The 20438-nt window shown below is 36.6% G+C and overlaps 1 protein-coding gene across 2 annotated transcripts; it reads right to left on the bottom strand.

Moving 5' to 3' along the window:
• Positions 1-83: 83 nt before the first annotated feature.
• Positions 84-3159, bottom strand: LOC145072732 (putative protein phosphatase 2C 66). Of its 2 annotated transcripts, XM_079019196.1 has the most exons (6): positions 3033-3159; positions 2685-2935; positions 1915-2304; positions 1702-1819; positions 1281-1504; positions 84-717 (listed from the first exon to the last, which is right to left on the bottom strand). In XM_079019196.1, exons 2-6 carry the CDS (start codon positions 2697-2699, stop codon positions 268-270), a joined length of 1197 nt encoding a protein of 398 aa, XP_078875322.1. In that variant the 5' UTR covers positions 2700-2935; positions 3033-3159; the 3' UTR covers positions 84-267. The 2 variants fall into 2 exon arrangements, with proteins under 2 accessions (XP_078875322.1, XP_078875321.1); XM_079019195.1 differs by having other exon boundaries at positions 2685-3159.
• Between the last annotated feature and the right edge of the window lie 17279 nt (positions 3160-20438).

The raw sequence follows: 20438 nt of genomic DNA, 5'->3' as shown, positions 1-20438 counted from the left end.
ATTTTGGTGTTCGATTAAAAATATGTTCGTTCTTTTTACTCTATAGATTGTTGATCGTAATGATTATTAGGATTCCAAATTAATGAGAAAAGAACAAAAATAAATAAACTGTATTTATCTCGATCCTGGTCCTAAAATTAGCATCACCAACAAAATTTAGAGTTCTCTTTTTGTTCAACAACATTACATACAAAAAAAAAATGGAAAAGAGAAATATACATTGATCTTATTCCTGAAAACCGATGTGCAATTGTTTGCATTAAAATTTCAAATCTTGGAACCAGATTTCCTCCAACTTGCCGATCTTTTATCAATTGACAAAAATCTGGGAATACTGAGCAAACTATTGACACGTGTCACACCTTCAAGAGCTGACCATTCTTCATCTTCTGATGTGGATATGCATTCAGCCAGGCTCCTTTGCGACCTTCCTACAACACTCTTTTCAACCACCTTTTCATTATCAACAACCACAATCTCACTACAATCAACAACAGTTTCAACTTCAGCTTCATCAGTATCTGTTTTTTTTGCAACAGTTTTGGGATTTTGGTGAAGAAATAAGCAAACAGCAGCACAATCATCGGTTTTAGAAGTTGGGTATTTGAGCTTCCATGATCTTGTGGCACAGTCAACAAGTGCTCTGGCTGCAGTTGACCGGCTAGGAGCTGCACCCACAATCTCTACAGCTTCCTTATTCGATAGCACATCCCATACCTGTCTCAAAACAACAACATACTTTCATTTTCATTTTCACCCCCCCTTTAAACAAATTTCCAAATTTGACCCTTTACCTCAGGTCTATCACTTCCCAGTTACCACCTTATCTACTGTCGCGTAGCGCTTTGGTGGGGCATGATGAGTTGACATCACTTAATGATGTGATAATACCAACTCATCATGTGATAACCGGGAAGTGACCTAGTAACCTTTACCTGATGATATGTTATCATCAGGTCACTTCCTGGTTACCACCCCGCGTGGCGTTTTGGCGGGGCATGATAAGTTGGCATTATCTAATGATGTGATAATGTCAACTCATCATGTGGTAACCAGGAAGTACTTAGTAACCTTTACCTGGTGGTAGGTCACTTCCCACTTCCCCGTTAACACCATGCATGGCGCTTTGGTGGGACATGATGAGTTGGCATCAACTAATGAAGTGATAATGCCAACTCATCATGTAGTAACGGGGAAGTGAGTTAGTAACGCTGGATTTGCTAATTTTTCAGTTAGTTGACTTACTGAGAAGTTAGAGAGAAAAAAATAAGGCTACTCACACCATCAGTTGCAAGGATCACAAATTCGTCTCTTTCGGTAATCCGGTGATAAAAAATGTCAGGGACTGAAATTAAACCGAAGTCTTTTAAACAGAAATCCCCGAAGGCTCTAGCCATTGCTAAACCAGGGGAGTCACTATTTGGTAGCCATACACGTGAAACATCTGGCTCATCTTGCAATGCAAACACCCTTCCTTTAAACTGATGGATCCTAGCTGCTTCCCCTGAACACCAACCAAATAAAATAAATAATTGGGTATGTGTATGTGTTCTTTTTCACTTAATGGTTTAAGCACTTAATCTGGACAGTTCGTTATATACATCGTTGTTGTTTAAAAAAACTCATCCAGACAGTTTATTCGGTCTAGAAAAGAAACACACATTACATAATGATGAAAAAAAAAAAAAGAGGACACCTTACTTGGGAGATTAGGTTTCAAGTCAACGGTCAACTGGACTGGAACTAATGAATTGTGTTCATCTCTAGTTGCTAACACTGCTCTTGAGTCACCAACATTTCCAATTACAAGATCCTGACCCTGAAAAGATTAGGTATTTTTTATCAATTGAATAAAAAGATTGTTTTTATGTGGATTATTGAAATTGGGTTTTGAGATTTGGACAAAAAAGCCACCTGCTTGATCATAGTAACAGCAGTTGTTCCACTGCAGAAACAGTCAATAGATGGATGGTTCTTGAGTTCTTTGTCAATTAACTTGAAAGATTTGAGTATAGACTTTTTAAGGGGCAAATACTTTTCTGGGATTGTTTCTTCTTCTTCAACATCTGATTGTTCACACCAATATTCTTCAAATAGTTCCTCTTCAGGTATGCTTTCATTGGTATTCATGTTCTCATTATCAGAAATTTGATTGGTGTTAGTGATATTGATATTGGTATCCATCCATTGAGTGGATAAGAGAACAGGAAGTGAGTCACGAACTTTCTTAGCAACCATATGACCATAAGGCCCATGTCCATCAAATACTCCACAGAAGACTGCATCACTATTTGAGTTGAATTTCTGAATTACAAATGTTCCAAAAGTATTCTCATGATCATAGATTAACTCAAAAGACACGAAGATTGCTGATAATTTAATTGCATGTGTTATCTATCGATTTTCATATTCATTGAGCTAAAGAAAAACATGTTTTTAAGCTAAAGATCGATCTTTTCATGTAGAGATGATGGTGTTGTTAATGGCGTATGGGATTATTTAGTTATTTTGGTCCACAGATGGCGTCTGACACCCTCTAGGGCATGCTTAATTCCAACCAAAAACTCACAAATTGACATAAAATTTCCTAATTGTTAATCATTTTCTTAATAAACCCTAATTCACAATCTAACCCTTATGTCACGAATTGAATTGCTACAGTAAATACAAGGCGAAAAACAAACCTCCCAAACGATCATGGCGTCTTGATTGGTGCCTTTCTTGCCCTGTTGCGTATGCAAACTGGCGATACTGCAGGAGCCATTACCGAAAAGCCTACCAGGAACATGGTGGAGCAGTCGTTCCTCCACACTGCCGCCGAACACGAACTTAAAATCGGCGGATGTTCGATTAATCTTACTACCACGCTTCGATTTCCACCATCCATCATCATCTTCATCGCCTTCATCTTGTTTTTTATGTCTCCGGGTGTTGCCTGTTGTTGAATAACAAGCACCCATTTAACAGAACAGTGTAAAATTCAAAAATCAAACCGTTTGGTGTAAAATTTATAAAGAGAAGGGTGTGATCACAGTGAGAGGATCGCTAGAAACAATTGGCGTTACAGCTAACGTCCGAAATGACAACTTTTTTCCAACCTTCAATAATGAATACAGATCAACAACAACCATGAGAGAGAGAGAGAGAGAGAGAGAGAGAGAGAGAGAGAGCGAGCGAGCTCTGTATCAAGTGACCCTTTTAATCTTATTTACACACCATAGTCAAAAGTCAAAATGGTTTTCAGCTTAACCAGAGTCAATGGTTCAAATTTCAAAATGCTTGGACAGGTTTCAGACTTTGCAATTTTTCAGGGGTGATCTTTTATTTAAGTATTTGTGAATTTTGACTATATCTTTTTATTGTTATTAATTTAATTTTTTCTACTAAGTTGAAATTAATCATGTTTCGTATTAAACAAGAATAATTATTATAGTTGGTAACAAATAGGAGTTAATGGTGTATTCATTGTTGTCCCTAAATTTTTAGTAATAATAAATAGGGTATTTAGTTTATATATAAGATTTTAAGTATGTTTCTACTTTTTTATTTTGTTAAATCTTGATTGTGAACTGGATATTGTCTTTTGATTATCATTTCTTGTTTATTACGATTAAGATTCAGCTTTTGAATTTATTAAATAAAAGTCTAAACATTTAGTACGTACAATTTTTTACAAAAAATTTCACACAACAAATCGACAAACAAACACTAATATATAATCTGATTTGTCTTCTAGCTTCTCTTGCATGGCCAAATATGGAAACTGCTTTAGTTGTCGCATCAACTTATATTATCAAAAATATTAATTATTCAAATATGATCGTAGATTTTCATTTCTCATATGGAGTTACCAAAATTTTCCTGGGTATTTCAATACTGAAACCAGTTTGTTATAAATAATATTAAGATGCGTTTCTCATAAAAAAAAAAAAAGAATATAAATCTATGAAGATTTACAAGAAAATATAAATCTATAAAGATTTACAAGATATTGCAAACTAATTAATCTACTCCTAAATAACCGCCTATGTCTCCATCGAGACTTGAACCTCAGACCTCTCATATAAGATGGTCACTCCATACCGCTAGGCCATTGGCCCTTTGGTAAGATTTACAAGATATAATATGAATAAATCAACTAGTAAACGATTAGACTGGAATGGGTTGGTTTTCACCAAGGACATGCCATCAATCATGAAGATGTGTAGAGACAGATTTTTTAAACCAATGCAAAACAAGTTGAACCACAAATCTGGTGGTTTAGAGATTTAAACACACAAACTCACTTTTTAAAAACACATGAACACACATAAACAAACCAAGATTTCAAGTACATACACATTAATCGTTACCCGATCTCCTCACCTTCCCCTGTTGAAGAACACACGAAGAACCTTGACTAATGAAGAACACAAGCTGAAGAAGAACAAACACACAAACATTTGAATCTATAACAAAATGGAAGAAGCCATTCAAGAACCCACTAATCTGGAAAAATAAAAACGAAGGTTAGGGTTTGTTCTTGTGTTCATCGTTCGTGTGAATTCATCTGAATGAAAAAAAAACTCATATGTGTTCGAATCTAGAACAAAATTGAAGAACCCATTCATGGGTTTGGATAAATTTGTTGTTCACTAGAAGAAAATCGAGCCTCTTTCTTTCTGCTCATAAAAAGAAAATCAAACCTGTGTTTTTTCCCTTGCTCTCAAACAAACCCCAGATTGAACATCTTCTTCCTAGAAATCGATGTGTATGTTCTTGAACATCTTCTTCCCACATTTCGATTTTGAAAGCATGTGTGAGTTCTTGAAAAAATCGATGTGTGTTCTTAAACAAAAAATGATGTGTGTATGTATGTTCATCTTCTTTCCAGAAATCAAATGATCTTCAAGGTATGTGTGTGTGTGTTCATCTTCTTCACACAAATCAAAAATTGATGTGCGTGTTCGTCGTTTCCATCTTCTTCACAGAAATCAAATGATTTCAAGAATTGTTTGTGTTTATGTGTTCTTTATCGAGCACCAAATATGGGTTTATTGGAGCGATTTTCAGATCTGTATGTGTTCTTTCTTGATTTTGGAACAACACACGTACACTGATCTGATGTGTATGTATGTTTGTGTTCATCACATATCTTGAGTTCATGAGAAATATATAAGAAAGAGAGAGGGGAGAATAGAAGCCTTGAATCTAAAGCATATATGATATGTTAGTATGTGTGTTTATTTTCGCCGGAAAAATCATGAACACTGAAGACTCACCGGAGTAGATGACCAGAGCATCGCCGGAGGTATCAAATATGCCAAAAACCGGCTATACCTCCGATAGCAGGTCATAAGGATGTTATTTGAACAATTTAACAAGTTCAATGAGAAAATATGGACAAAAAAACTTAGTAACTAAATGTATACAAATCAAAAAATATGTTACCCATTTAAGTCATTATCCCATAATAAAACTCAAGTAATTACTAGATAGATGTAGATCACTAATTTAATTCAAAAATTGTGTATTATCCCGGTAAAGCAAACAGAGTGACAAACGCTTTGAGTAAAAAATAGTAAAGGAAGAGAAGTGAGTTGGAGTCTTAAGAATTAAATTGGTATCATCAATTGTTTATGTGTTGAAAGAGGCACAAGAAAATTCAAGCAAAGAGGGAAACTTGAAAAAAGAAAATCAGGTGCATTTGAGACTTTTAACGATACACATGGATTAAAAACATTTAGGGTTGGATATGGGTACCTATGCTTAGAGATAGAAGAAAGATGTTGCTAAATAATGCCCATAAATCTAGGTACTCAATACACCTCATAAGCTCTAAAATGTATTTGGATTTGATGTCATATTATCGGTGACAAACAATGAAAATTGACATCGTAAAATACATTAGTGTTTGTTTGACTTATTGGTCAAAACTAAGCATCAACGGTCTTATGGTGATGATGAACCACTTGAAGTGTCGGAATGGAAGTAGAACAAAATTATCATGGATTTTGCACATACACACATCGTTTTTTGTTCAAAGAACAATAAGGTTTATGACATGATTTAGGTGGTTATGGACAGATTAACCAAGAGTGTGCTTTCCTTCTCAGCAAGAGAAATGTGGCATTTTGAAAATTTTGCAAAATTTTATGTTAAAGAGGTAGTGAGAAGATATGGTGTACCTTCTTTATGTATTGTATCATATAAAGATAGCCATTTCATTTCACACTTTTTAGGAGTATGCCATAAAAACTTGGAAAAAAGTTGTATTTGAGTATTGCTTATCATCCCTAGATTGATTTGTAACACCAAGTTTCAGGTAAATATTTCTTTTGTATTTATGGCAATTTAAAGTCTTCAAATGTGGGATGTGGGTTTTGGGGTGGCCACGACATGGTGGAGGGAAACATCATGATGTGGCATTGGCTAAGAAGGAACGCACATATAGTGTCCACCACGACGTGTTTGAGCCATATTAAGGGATGTAATGGCTAGGGTTTGCTTACCCTCGGCCTCTATCACTCCCTCTTGACCTAGATCAAACCCTAACCTCCATTGTTGGCCTCTTGAAGCTTTTTGGTTGTTTTTGGTGGTTTTGAAGAAGAATGTGTCCTTGGTGCTTAGATCCAGCAAGCAAATATCTTCCTCTCATTCTTGCATATATTATGGACTTTTGTAAGTCCTCAGGCTTCTACATTTATGTGCCATTCTTCTAGATCTAAGCTTTTAATCCACTTTTCTTCATATTCAAGGTGGTTTGAGTGGATGGATTCCATAAAGTTGGCAACTTTATGGATCCTTGAGGTCCCCTTTATGGTTTCATGTTTTAGGTCTGGAGTTTAATAGAGTTTTGGTCGCATGCATGAGGTTTTGACCTCATTTTCTGTATATTTGGCCTAACTAGAGTTTAAGACATGCATTGGACATGCATGTCTGTAAAGCAATGATTTTTATGAAATATTTGGGTGTAAGGAAGCCTTCTGTAAAAGATGAGTGAGTGGCTTAATGGATTAAGGGATTAATCTATTAAGCTATCCAACAGCAGTTTACACGTTGTGGCGACATGCCCACCATGTCATGGTGAAGGGGATTCTAGCAACTTTTTTGTCGTGAGACTGCCATGACGTGGCAGATGCTCGACTACGATGTGGCAGCCAGCTGAGTTGATTTTGACTGTTAAATTTTTTACCACGTTGAATTTTGGTCAACACGAGGGTTTTAGACTGTAGATTGAGGATTTACCTCTGATTTTTGTATAGGTGGATTGTAACACACTTGTTTGCTTCATGAGAGCTGTGTTGTTGTCTACTAGCCTACGAGGTGAGTTTTCTCATAATACTTTGTACTGCAGTATGTATCCTTGAGTATAGGATGTTGTTATGTTGTAGTGATCTGTTAGTCTAGTAGATCTATTATGATTTCATATGTTGGCTTGATATTATTTGTTTGCATATATCGACATATTGTGGTTGAGTTGAGGCGTTCTGCTCTATGTTGTAGGCCAAGATACTCGGGCAGTCCAGTTGATACTTTATGCCCAAGGAAAGTGGTCTAGCCTCGAGTTGTAGGATCAGGAGAGTGGTCCAACTATATGTCGTAGGCTTAGGAGAGCGGTCCAGGTGTACTGTAGGCCTTGTGAGGCGATCCAATAAGATTATAGGCTCATGTGTGCATGCATTGTATGTTTATTGTTGTGTGGGGTATTTTGGGGAACTTACCAAGCTTTAGCTTCCAGTTGTTGATTTAAATGTTTTAGGTGCTTTAGAGGATCGGAGGAAGGCGAAGGCTTGACTATACACTTCATCGAGAGGCTAACATGTATTGAGATATATTATGTTTTGATACTCTTGTTTTATAATATGGTTGTGAAATAATATTTTTATGACTTATGGTTTATGGAAAATGGTTTATCCCCTTTTTGAAAATGAAAACTTTTACTATGGTTTCTCGGATGTTATAAGTTAGCATCATAGCCTGGTTTGAGGGATCTGTATGAACATCCATGTGATTCTAGACTCAAAATATGGATCGATAGAAGATTTTTTCACAACATTTTTATAAACATAAAATTTTAAGAGGAAGGATCAATGTGTACAGTTAGTTAGAGCTCAAGAGAAAGTTATTCCCCAAGATACCTACACTTGTTATATCTATATTGGTGATATGTTAAAGTGTTAGAACTACATGCTAGCTCATAGGCTAGGGATCTTCTGGAATTGCATGATAGATTTGTCTAATTTGTGGTTCCTGATATCCTAGGGATTTCTTGTTTATACTATATGAAACTGACATTACTGATGTTGTTGCTAAGTGTATGCATCAAGATTACATATAAATAGGATTTTATAGCATGTGAATGCTTGATTTAGCCATATTTCCTATTCCTTGTCTGGTTGTGGGATTAAGGTAGAATCAATTTTTTGACTGTCTATCGAATCTGGCATAATGTATGATCAGCATACACAAGGAGACCATAATGCTTGTGTAGGTTTCGTGAGTTGGTCGCGGGATTGATAGAGTGCTACCGAAAGTGGGGAATTATTAGTTACTCTTGAGAGAGTAAGTGTAGGATGTATGTGTAACCTAGTTGTTTTGGGCCTAGTGATCCAGGAATTTCATGAAGATCCTTCGAGACAGATACGGGTAGCTGTGGAAGGTAGTATGGGCCCATACTATTGGAATCACAAGATCCCTACGCGTTTCAAGGAAGTCACAAGTTTCGGGAAATAAATAGTTGAGTACTGTATTATGGTATAATGTGAATTTCTAATGTGTTTATGGTTCATTTTCGGTATGGTGGTTACGACAGGTTCCGGTTCTAGTGTTGATGGTCTGGAGAGGCCAGGATTGAGTGATGACGAGATTCGTGAGTTGATCACTACTCATGTGAATTTGGTTGTCATAATGGCGATCGCAAAGGTGTTCGTGTTTATCAAGACCATTCTGATTAAGATGTTTGACGAGCGTTGTGTTGTCGTCACTGAGGATGTTGTCGTCGCAACTACTGCAACCATCGTCGTTGTAGGACTTTAGGGATGAGGGTCTATGCGGTACCAGGAGTTCATTAACACGAAGCCCCTAGAGTTCAACGGGGTCAAGGACCAAATTGTAGCCATGAGATAGATATCAGATGTTGATGGGTGTTTTTACACGTATTCTTGTCCTGAGAACCAGAAGGTGAGGTTCGCATTGAAATTTTTTATGGAGAGAGCCCTTTTATGCCATGAGTATGCTTCTTTAGAGCAGGTTCAGATGAGTCGATACTTGAGCATGCTTAAGAATGATATATGGTAGTTTGTGTCGACTCTGCAGTATCGGTGACTAGCAGAGCGACAATCCTTTACTCGGAGGAGAGAGATTAAGATTGAGACTCATGCAAGAAAGAAGATGTAAACCCCAAGTCAGACTTAGCCTACAACTAAGTGGTTTAATTCCACTGATTCCCGATCTGGAGGCCAGAACTCGTACTTGTGTCAAGGTGCATGAGGGTTTATGTCGATCAAGGATTAGGTGCCACAAGTGTTCCAGGGAGGGCCACTTTACTAGAGATTGTTGACAAAGAGTAGCAACCCCCACAACAGAGCACTCTAGTTCGTTATCATTGTGATCCGGTTGTCCACGTGAAGGCCAACTGCCCATTGCTTACTTTTAGGCCAGTGCAAGCACCAAACCTTACTCCTCTTCAGGTTACAGATGGCCCCCAAGGAAGGGGCTGACGCCCTAAAGGCCAGAGGTATAGCCTTTTAGTTGTTTATAAAGGAGGTTGTCACAATCCGAAAATTTTAGAGCCAGCAAGGTCTAAACCTTAACCTAGTACAAGTGAAATCACATTGTAATCCTTGAAGCATTAGGTGATCTATAACCTTAAGAGCATCTTTATAAGCTATAACTAAGTGTAGATTGAAACACATGTTGAATTATGTTAGTATAAGTTAAAATAAGTCAAAAGATTAAACTTAGAACCATATTATAACCCACCATACTTGAGATTTTGGCCTAGGAATTAAGCATTTAGTAGTTTTCAGTCCAAGAATGTAAGAATCTAAGAGTATTCGGTCCAAGGAATCAAAGTACATCAGTGTTTTCGGTTGTAGCTCATGAAACATTAGGTTTTCGGTCACCATGACCGAAATCTCAAAAGCCAAGTCCATTAGGGCCGAAAACATAATAGATATAGGACCAAAATCTCTTTTAAATATAGTGTAAACTAGACCGAGAACCCCATATAATATCTAGATATTTTAGCCACTTGACCTGTGATTTGTTTTCCCAATACGATAAGTTACACATACCAATGCAAACCTTATCTCATGCAACATATATAAGATACAATTTAGGATTCATTTACACTTCCAGTAAACATTTTCTACAATTCTCTCTCAAAAAGCAATACCCATTTCCTTCATCTTAAGTGCAATTAAGCCCCCAAGAGATCTTCAAACTAGTTGTAAATTGGTATGTATTCTTCATTTATTTAGTGCTTATACAACACTTACATCTATATTATCATTTTATTCACACATTATTATGTGTTTAAATACCATTAGGATTACGACATCCTTCTCGTATACTAGCTCGAAGTCACCATTTTAGCTCGTTATCTAAATTGCGACCACACATAAGGTGAGTTCATACCCCTACATTTTCATAACTTTTTCCAAGTTTTAGGGGGGGGGGGGGGGGGGGAATACAAGTAAAACAGAACAAACTTGTGTTGAAATACAAACCATTATTTTATGTTTTATTACATTTAAGTATCTTTTACTTAAGAATATAAAACATGCGACATAACGTTATCACCAAATTACAAACGGTTATATGTAAAATACGTTAAAACGAAACGGTTATCATTTTCAATGAAACAATACCTTTTAAACTATAATAGGTATACTTTAAGAAATATTCACATTATTTTATCCTTCAGGTTAAAGAAACTATTATATAAAAAATACGGTTAGTTTTATATACATATTAAATATGATGAAATGGGTAACAATTTCATGCATGAATATTTTCATTAACAAAACACGTATCTCGTTGGAATTTGTGAGTCATTCGTCTTGATCGTACCTACCAAAGGTATCCATGGAAGTAGCATTTTATAACCAGAGTCTCTTCCTGGAGAGCGTGATACTTGTGTATAGATCTATACAAGACTGATGATCCCGCACCCTGGCTGTTAGCTACAGCACGACCGGCAGGTTACGGGTGACAAACGTCATATCTTTTCGACACATGAAGAACGTCGAGGCAAGAAATTCATTAATAGCACGGTTATGAAAAGTCACATGATAAACAACAATACGTTATTTTTACGTGAAATCGATAGTACGCTTATTTTACGTAAATACCCAGTTCTTCAAATGGTTTTATTCACAAATAAAACTACATGTTATTAACTAAGTATGGCATATATACTTGTAATTTTCGGTCTTGGAATGTTTGAAGACTACAATTCGATTTTATGGAAAACTTAGGATTTTCTAGGATAAACGTCATTATTTTAAAAGCAAACAGTTTACAATTCAACTTTCTGAAAACAAATACGATTATTTACTAAAAACCATGTTTTACAATAGAGAAAGTGGAACTAGGAATATATTTACAAAAGGTTGAACACTTATTTACAAACTTATATAACTTAAAGGACCCTTAATTGTTAATTATATAGTTCCTTAGTTTATACATCAGTGTTATATATAAATAATATCTGATAGGCAGCGGAATATGTGATTTTCGTCTTACTTCCTGTTCCTTGTTTGGTTGTGGGCTTAGGGTAAATCCAGACATTCAACTGTCCATTCAATATTAGTTTATAGAGAGCTAGTATAAACTAAGTAATCATAGAAGGAACTAGTATGGTCACACTTCTTACTGAGAAAATATAGTATTTTCTGGAGGAACACACAAACTTTTCCAAAGAACAAAGAATATACTTTCTATAACAAAAATGTTTATGAACTCACCAACTTTAATGTTGACACTTTTTCAAACAACTTGTATTCTCAGGAAAGTTAGTAAACAGTACCCTCTCAGGCGTTACGAAGACGGAGAATAGTAGTATTACGTCTTATCTTTTGCTATAGTTTTAATGTAAATCAGGCAATGTTTTGAACACAATGTAAATTATATATTATCAATACAATGATTGTTGTTGCTTTGATTACTATTATAAAAATGTTGTGATACTGTACATGACGTCCTCCGCCCCTAAACGTTTCCACTGTTATGGTTTGGGGGTGTGACAGATTGGTATCGGAGCATTGTTTATAGTGAATTAAGTATATCAACCCATAAAAGATATACAACTATAAATACAATGGGACAAAAACACTCTGAACAAGAATTATACTTTTAAAATATAACAAATTTTTTATAAAAGTATACATAAGTGCATATATATATATATATATATATATATATATATATATATATATATATATGTATATACATACATACTAGAACAAGTATCACAAGAAGAACAAGTATCACAAGTGCATATATATATATATATATATATATATATATATATATATATATATATATATATATATATATATATATATATACTAGAACAAGTATCACAAAAAGAATAAAACAAAAGTATTTGGATGTTGGACACTACAGTCAAACCTAGACAGTTATGTAATCGTATCTCGGATAAATATAACCTGGTCATCTATATTTATTTGAGATACGACCAATATGTGTTTGGGAGTGATAGTGGTGTTGCAACAAGTCTAAAACTTACCAACCCTATATACAAAGGAATACTAGAACCAAACATAAAGTTTAAAATACTATAGGTGTATTTTATGATACTATACAATAAAAAAAAGTCTAAAAACTTATCTACCTCGTATACCTCGTATACCAAGAAGCTCTAGAATCAAACATGCAATTAAAATACTATAGGAGTATTTTAGGTACTATAAATAACCTATGTGAAAACTAAAAGACCCTTACTGGTAGGTCTATAATTACTGAGTGTATACATTAAGGTTATATATAATTGAGATTTTATAGACTTAGAATTTGTGATCTTCACTCTACTTCCTGTTGCTTGTTTGGTTGTGAACTTAGAGTAGGATCACTTATTCGAAGGTCTATTTGATATTGGTTATATATATAATCTGTATACACTACATGATCATAGAAGGACCCGATAAGGATCACCCCCCCCCCCCCTAAAAATTATTTTTAATACGAAATGTTTTATTAATCTCATAGATTCTTTAGACGCTCCCATTCTCGCACAAACGACACTCCTAGACATCGCAAACAGCCAACAGAAAAGTCGAGGCGGAACCAAAAGAGGGTTCACGAAGAGGATTCCGAGAAAGGATCGGACGAAGAGAAAGGCACTAGATAAATCATTAACAAACCTTACCCTATCAGGAACAAACTAGAGTGCACCGTATGCGTCACACTAATAACTAAGAAACTAATATAACTTAGTGACTTAGTGACTACACTACTCACACTATGTGTTTAGTTTACCGTACCTTTCGTCACAACTAGCGACAGTTAAATCAAGAGAGATACTTCCTTCTAAAACCCATGAAACCCAATCAACTTAAGATTTCAATATCTATACTCTATTTTGTTAAACTTAACTTTGATACAATACCTATTTCTACTCTCTACCAGAAATACATCATAGGGATGTAAGTCGAAACATTGAGAATTGTACAGAAAAACAAGAAATTGATATGTATATATAAATAGATAAAGTACAACTAGCAACAACCATAATTATTTAACTCGTTTCACGTTATGTAACAGAATCATGTCTTCACATGGAAATAACCGGCCAACCGAAGAAACACCATTTCTGCAGATAGACTCCGCTACATTTCAAGTTCCGGTCATAGCTGTCATGGCACATCTCAATGCAAATAACGCTGATGAAAAAGGAAAAGGTGTAGACAATTCAAACCGTAGTAACAACCAAGGAAATCAACGAATCCACAAGGATACCCCAACCCACAAACCTGAGAACATGAAACGAAAGTTCTGGAACAAAAAGGGGGCAGTTCGACTCAAGGGCCTACCAAAAGGCAACACGTTGTAGCAGTCCCTACCCCTACTGGCCCTACTACCTCAACACCTACAACACCATATTTAGGAAACCTACCACACTACAGCAAGTTTAACTACCATCATTATGGAGTCTGTCGGGAGTTGCATTGCAATAGGTGCAACAAGAAGGGACACATCACTCGCTTTTGTAGGACTCCGGCCCAATTTATCCCTCCAACCCCCAATGTTGGAGTAAGTCCAGTATGTTATATATGTGGGGAAATGGAACATTTCAAGAGAGATTGTCCAACAGAGAAGAATGGTGGAGGAGTAGGAGGAGTTTAGCAATAGGACATGATGAAGCAATAAGGAACCCTACTAGGATTTTTGGTACATCTCCTAACAAGAATAATTAAGCATCGAATTTTCACTAAAATTTCGACAATTCAAGACAAAATCATAAATTGTTCCCTCATCCGAATAAAACACATCATTCATATAAAAACTAAGGATCCTTACAGGTGAGCTATGATGACTTAGTATATTGTCACACCCCCAAACCAGAATGACGGAAACATTCGGGGGTGGATGACTTCACGTAGTATCACAACAATTGAATATTGGAAAGAAAGTAACACAACCATCATATATATAATAAAAACGTATATTGTTGCATTATACATATTTGCAAAAGAATATTACAATATGATGATGTAAATGTTTAATAATAAACGTCCTTAGCGTTCCTTCTTCAAAAGCTGGTGGTTACCTGTATTACTGATTCCCTGAGAAATACAAGTGGTTTCGAAAAAGTGTCAACAATTAAGTTGGTGAGTTCATAAGTGTTTTGTATTGAAAAGTATGTCCTTTTGGTAGAAAAATCGATGAACGTGGTTTTCAGAAAATCCAATATTTTCTATATATAGTTTGAAAAGTTCCCAAAATTTGGAGTGCGTTAGTATTTTTCGTACTTGAATGATAAAGATAAACTTTGTGTTCCAAAATAATGTAAATACTGAATGCATATATGAATCTCATAAATCAAACTTTTTTTTATACTTTCGTGTGAGTCTTATAACCATACTATTGACACAGACTATCTGTAACAACATTCTTCAGGTGTTCTAGTGTAATGACATTTGTCACCCCAGACCTGCCGGTCTAACTGTAGCTAATAGTTTACGTGCGAGGTTGTCAATCTCGTATAGATCTATACACAAGTATCACGCTCTCCCTCCAAGAGATTATGGTATATAATACAGGACTTGAAATGCATACATAAGAGTACGTCGAAGTTTGAATATCTCACATCGCTTAGTATAAATAGATTTACGATAAGAAAGAGTTTACTTCATTTGAAAGTATTTCGTTTTTCAAGATGTATACGTAAAAATGTATGAATAACTTGCTAACTATACCCATTATAGTTTTTCAGAAAGTATGTTCCATTTGGTGAAAATAACTTGATGATATACTAGCCCTTTATACGTAAAGATGTTGGTATCGATAATCAATAAGATAGATGTTACATTTATGTTTATAAAACGATACTTTTACTTGTATTGTACTTGTATTTCCCCCTTAAAACATGAAAAGACTTGAAAGGTAGGGGTATGAACTCACTTGTTTGGTTTGAAGAGAGTGGGGCTAGAGTCGAGCAGAACTTCAACCGCGGAAAGCTGCGTCTTCGAGCTCTTCGGGGATCTCGGTAGCATAGAATCTTCGTCGGGGGCTCGGGTGCGGAAACCGAGGGCGTCGGGACAGCTTCTAGTGCTTGAAATTATGAGAAAGTATGTGGGAGTTTGAGAAGGTGTGCTAAAACCCGTAGCTCATGCCTTTTATTTATAGTGCTGGAATGTCGAGTACGCTGGGCGTACCACCGGAGTACATTGGGCGTACGCGTTACGCTGGGCGTACTTCGGTTACGATGGGCGTAACTTTGCATCATGGCTTACGACTCGAGTCTAGCTAGGCGTAGAGCTACAGCCGATGGGACTCGACCCTGCACCTGAGTATGCTAGGCGTACTCCTACATTACGCTGGGCATAATCCTGACTTCCGTCTTCTAAATTCTGTAACTTTCACATACGGGGTCCGTTTTTCGTGTTCTTTATATCCACGCGTATGTGAGATTATGCTCTACAACTTTCATTTAGACTCCGTCGGCTAGTTTTGACTTTATTTTTAATGATATGTTTTTAATAGGCCGGGACTGCTAAAGTCCGTTAAAAACTCATAGCTTCTTTATTCGACGTCGGTTTTCGTTTGTCTTTTTATCATTTTACTCATATTGTGGAGACCTTCAACTTTCGTTTAGGTTGTGATAGCTAAATAACGTCCGATCTTCAATTCGAGTTTTTAGCCCTCTACTATTGTTACGAAACTTAGAAAATTCGTAACTTCTTCATACGAGGTCCAATTTGGGCGATCTTTTTATGTACGTTTACAGTTTAACGAACTCTACAACTTTTCTTTAGATACTTAAGGCTAAAATGCATTTTATTGTAATTTCACTTTTTACGTTAAATAATGTTTTAACGGTGTGTCGTAAATATTCGAGTGGTTATAATTTCTTCAATATAACTCGGTTTCGAATGTTCTTTATGTTTTTGGAAACCTTGGCACGATATCTAATATTTGATGCATCCCAATTTAGATATTTGAACACTTTATTTTTGAGGTTAATTTCGTTGATTCCAAATACTTTTCGTTGTATTTAACTTTTGAGTGTTACATCGCTTTTGGAAAATATAGGGTTGTCACATCATCCACCCGTTAGGGGAATTTCGTCCCGAAATTTAATCTAAGATAGAGTTTACAGATTAGGAAAAAGATGCGGGTACTTTTGTTTCATCTGATCCTCGCGTTCCCAGGTGTATTCAGGTCCTCGCTTGGCGTTCCAGCGGATCTTTACAATAGGTATGCGGCTTTGTTTAGTCCTTTTTATTTCCCGATCCATGATCTCTACTGGTTCTTCTACAAATTGGAGATTCTCATTTATTGTAATTTCGTCTAGAGGGATGACAAGGGTCTCATCGGACAAGTACTTCTTTAGGTTTGATACGTGAAAGGTAGGGTGTATGTTGTGGAGCTCCTGAGGTAATCGAAGTTTGTAAGCCACTAGACCGATCCTGACAAGGATCTCGAATGGTCCGATGTATCTTGGGTTCAGTTTCCCACGCTTTACGAAACGTATTAACCCCTTCTAGGGCGAGACTTTTAGTAGGACTCGATCTCCAACATGGAATTCCAAGGGTTTCCGTCTTTTATCCGCGTAACTCTTTTGTTTGTCCCTTGACGCTTTCAAACGTTCCCAGATCTGAACAATTTTCTCCGTAGTTTCCATTATGATTTATGGTCCAGTGAGTGTGTTGTCTGTTGCTTGTCCTTTCACTAGTTGAGTGTCCCCCACTTCGGCCTAGCATAGAGGTGACTTGCATTTTCGGCAGTAGAGGGCTTCGAACAGGGCAGCCTTGATACTAGTGTGGTAGCTATTGTTATACGAGAACTCAACCAAGGGTAGATGTGTCACACCCCCAAACCTGAACGGCGGAAATGTTCGGGGGCGGATGACTTCATGTGGTAACGTAACAAATGAATACATAGTAAAGAAAGCAATACAACCATCATATATATAATTGAAAGTTTACATTTGTCAAAAGTTACATGTTCAAAACCAATTACAATATGATGTCAAAATATGAGATTAAACTGGCGCCGCAGCATCTCTTCTTCAAAAGCATATTAGTACCTGAAATTACTGAATCCCTGGGACATACAAGTAATTTTGAAAGAGTAGATCAGCATTTAAGCTGGTGAATTTCATAAGTATTTAAGTGACAATGTTTGAAATGAAATGAAATGTTTTATCTTTGTTTGTTTGTGTTTAGAAAATCCTATATTTTCTACTAGTATAAAAGTAGTCTTCACTCAAGACCAATGTTTGTTTGAAAACCTTGTAAATCAATGCATTTTTAATACCTCTTGTGAGTTTTATAACCATACTATTGACTCTGAATGCCTATACACAACGTTCTTCAGGCGTTGGAATGTTATGACGTTTGTCACCTCAAACGGTGGACTGCAGCTAACAGTCAGGGCGCGGGTTGTCAAGCCCGTATAGATCTATACACAAACACCATGCTCCCCCTCCAAGGGATTCTGGTATATAATACAGGACTTGAAATGTGTACTCGAACGTACATGAAGTTAGTGTCTCACAAATCCGTGGTATAAAAGCAGATCTACTTGTTAACATGTTACGTTTGTTCTTGTATACGAAAGTAAACTTCTTGAAATATGTGTTTCTAGTACATAAGAGTTAGAAATCTGTTCGTAAAACTATACCTATTATAGTTTCCAAAAAGTGTGTCTTGTTTGTTTAGAAATATTGAGAAAAGGAATCACTTGTTTATGAAAGTATAGATTTTTGGTGTAGAGTCTAGGATAGACAAGAAAATCTAAGAACAGCTTAGTTTATACATGCATTACAACAACATTATATTTTAAAAGGTAAAATGCTATTGTGACATATGTTATATATATATATATATATATATATATATATATATATATATATATATATATATATATATATATATAAGTTCCTTTAAATGTTTATAAATCGCATGTGATTTGAATATATAACAGTATACAAAAGAGTTTCTTTATGTAACACACGATAATACTCGTGTGTTTTACTTGTAATCCCCCCTTGAAAGCATATAAAAGTATTTAGAATAATTAAAAAGGTTGATTAAGGGGTATGAAACTCACTTGAAAGTTTTGGAGATAGCGAGATGGAAAACCGGGCAGAGTTTCGTCTCGGGAAACGGATTTTCCTCGGGATTCTCGGGAATCTCGGGAGTAAAATCGACCTTCGGGACTTGAGCAAAAAAGACCAGAGCTTCAGGTTTGAACGGACACGGAAAACGAGGCAAAGTTGAGAGAGAGAAGAGAAATGAACCCTTTCTTTGGAAACCCTCGCATCCTATTTATAGTAAGGCTGGTCTGCCTCGGTACGCGGGGCGTACGCTCGTACGCAGCGCGTACGCGTACGTCATGCATGACCGAAGCCTCGACTGCCTCGGTTCGGATGGGACGGGTTGCTGGGTACGCGGGTCGGATGGGACGCCGGGTCGGATGGGACGTCGGGTCGGACGGGTCGGGGCTTCGGACGGGTCGGACGGGTCGGTTTCCTTCGGATAGCGCGACGTGGAGGATCAGAGGCCAATCCTCTCGGTTACGCGGGGCGTACAGGGGTACGCAGCGCGTACCTCGGATGAGGACGCTGACTACCCTTCGGATAATATCCGAATTTTGATTTAAATAAATAATTAATTTATTTAATAAACTTCAAAAATTCATATCTTCTTCATACGAACTCCGTTTTCGATGGTCTTTATATCCACGCGTAGGTGAGACTACGCTCTACAACTTCCGTTTCGACTCCGTCGGCAAATTCCGAAATTATTTTTTTTATTATTTATTAAAAACCCATCGTGTTTAAGGAATTTCTTTGAAAATTCATAACTTCTTTATCTGATGTCGGTTTTTGCCAGACTTTTTACCGCTGGAATACCATTGTCGAGACCTTCGATTCTCGTTTAGGTCATTCCGGCCAAAAGTCGCTCGATTTCCGATTCGAGTTTTTAGCTGTCTGTTACTAAGCCGAACTTGGAAAAATCATAACTTAGCTATATGAAGTCAGATTTGGGGCGTTCTTTTCACGTACGATCATGGTTCAAAGACATATAATCATAGAAGGAAATTAAGTAGAACTTATTTATACATTTTATTATGAAAGTAACTTTTTATTATTCAGAAGTGGTTACAATACTTGACCCATTTTGGTCGTTATAAAGAGTTGAAATATCGGGTTGTCACATCATCCCCCCGTTAGAGAGAATTTCGTCCCGAAATTTAAAGTAGTAAAGATACTAGTGAACATGAAAGAGATGAGGGTACTTTTGTTTCATCTGATCCTCGCGTTCCCATGTGAATTCGGGTCCCCGCTTGGCGTTCCAGCGAACCTTCACGATGGGTATGCGACTTTGTTTTATTTGTTTGACCTCTCGGTCCATGATTTCTACTGGTTCTTCCACAAAGTTGAGGCTCTCGTTGATCTCGATCTCGTCGAGTGGAATAACAAGAGTCTCGTCGGACAGACACTTTTTCAAGTTTGAGACGTGGAAGGTTGGATGGATGTTACTAAGTTCGCGCGGTAGGTTAAGCTTGTAAGCCACCGGGCCGATTCTGGCAAGAATCTCGAAAGGCCCTATGTATCTTGGATTTAGTTTCCCACGCTTTCCAAATCGTATTAAACCCTTCCACGGTGAGACCTTTAATAAGACGTGGTCTCCTACCTGGAATTCCAAAGGTTTCCTCCTTTGGTCAGCGTAGCTTTTCTGTCGGTCTCTTGAGGCTTTCAA

The sequence above is a fragment of the Lactuca serriola genome, chromosome 9 (genome assembly GCF_051521515.1).
Source record: "Lactuca serriola cultivar US96UC23 chromosome 9, Lser_US96UC23_V15, whole genome shotgun sequence".
Classification (NCBI taxonomy): Eukaryota; Viridiplantae; Streptophyta; class Magnoliopsida; order Asterales; family Asteraceae; genus Lactuca; species Lactuca serriola.
The sequence above is the reverse complement of the archived record's forward strand: the minus strand, read 5'-3'. Positions and strand labels throughout refer to the sequence as shown.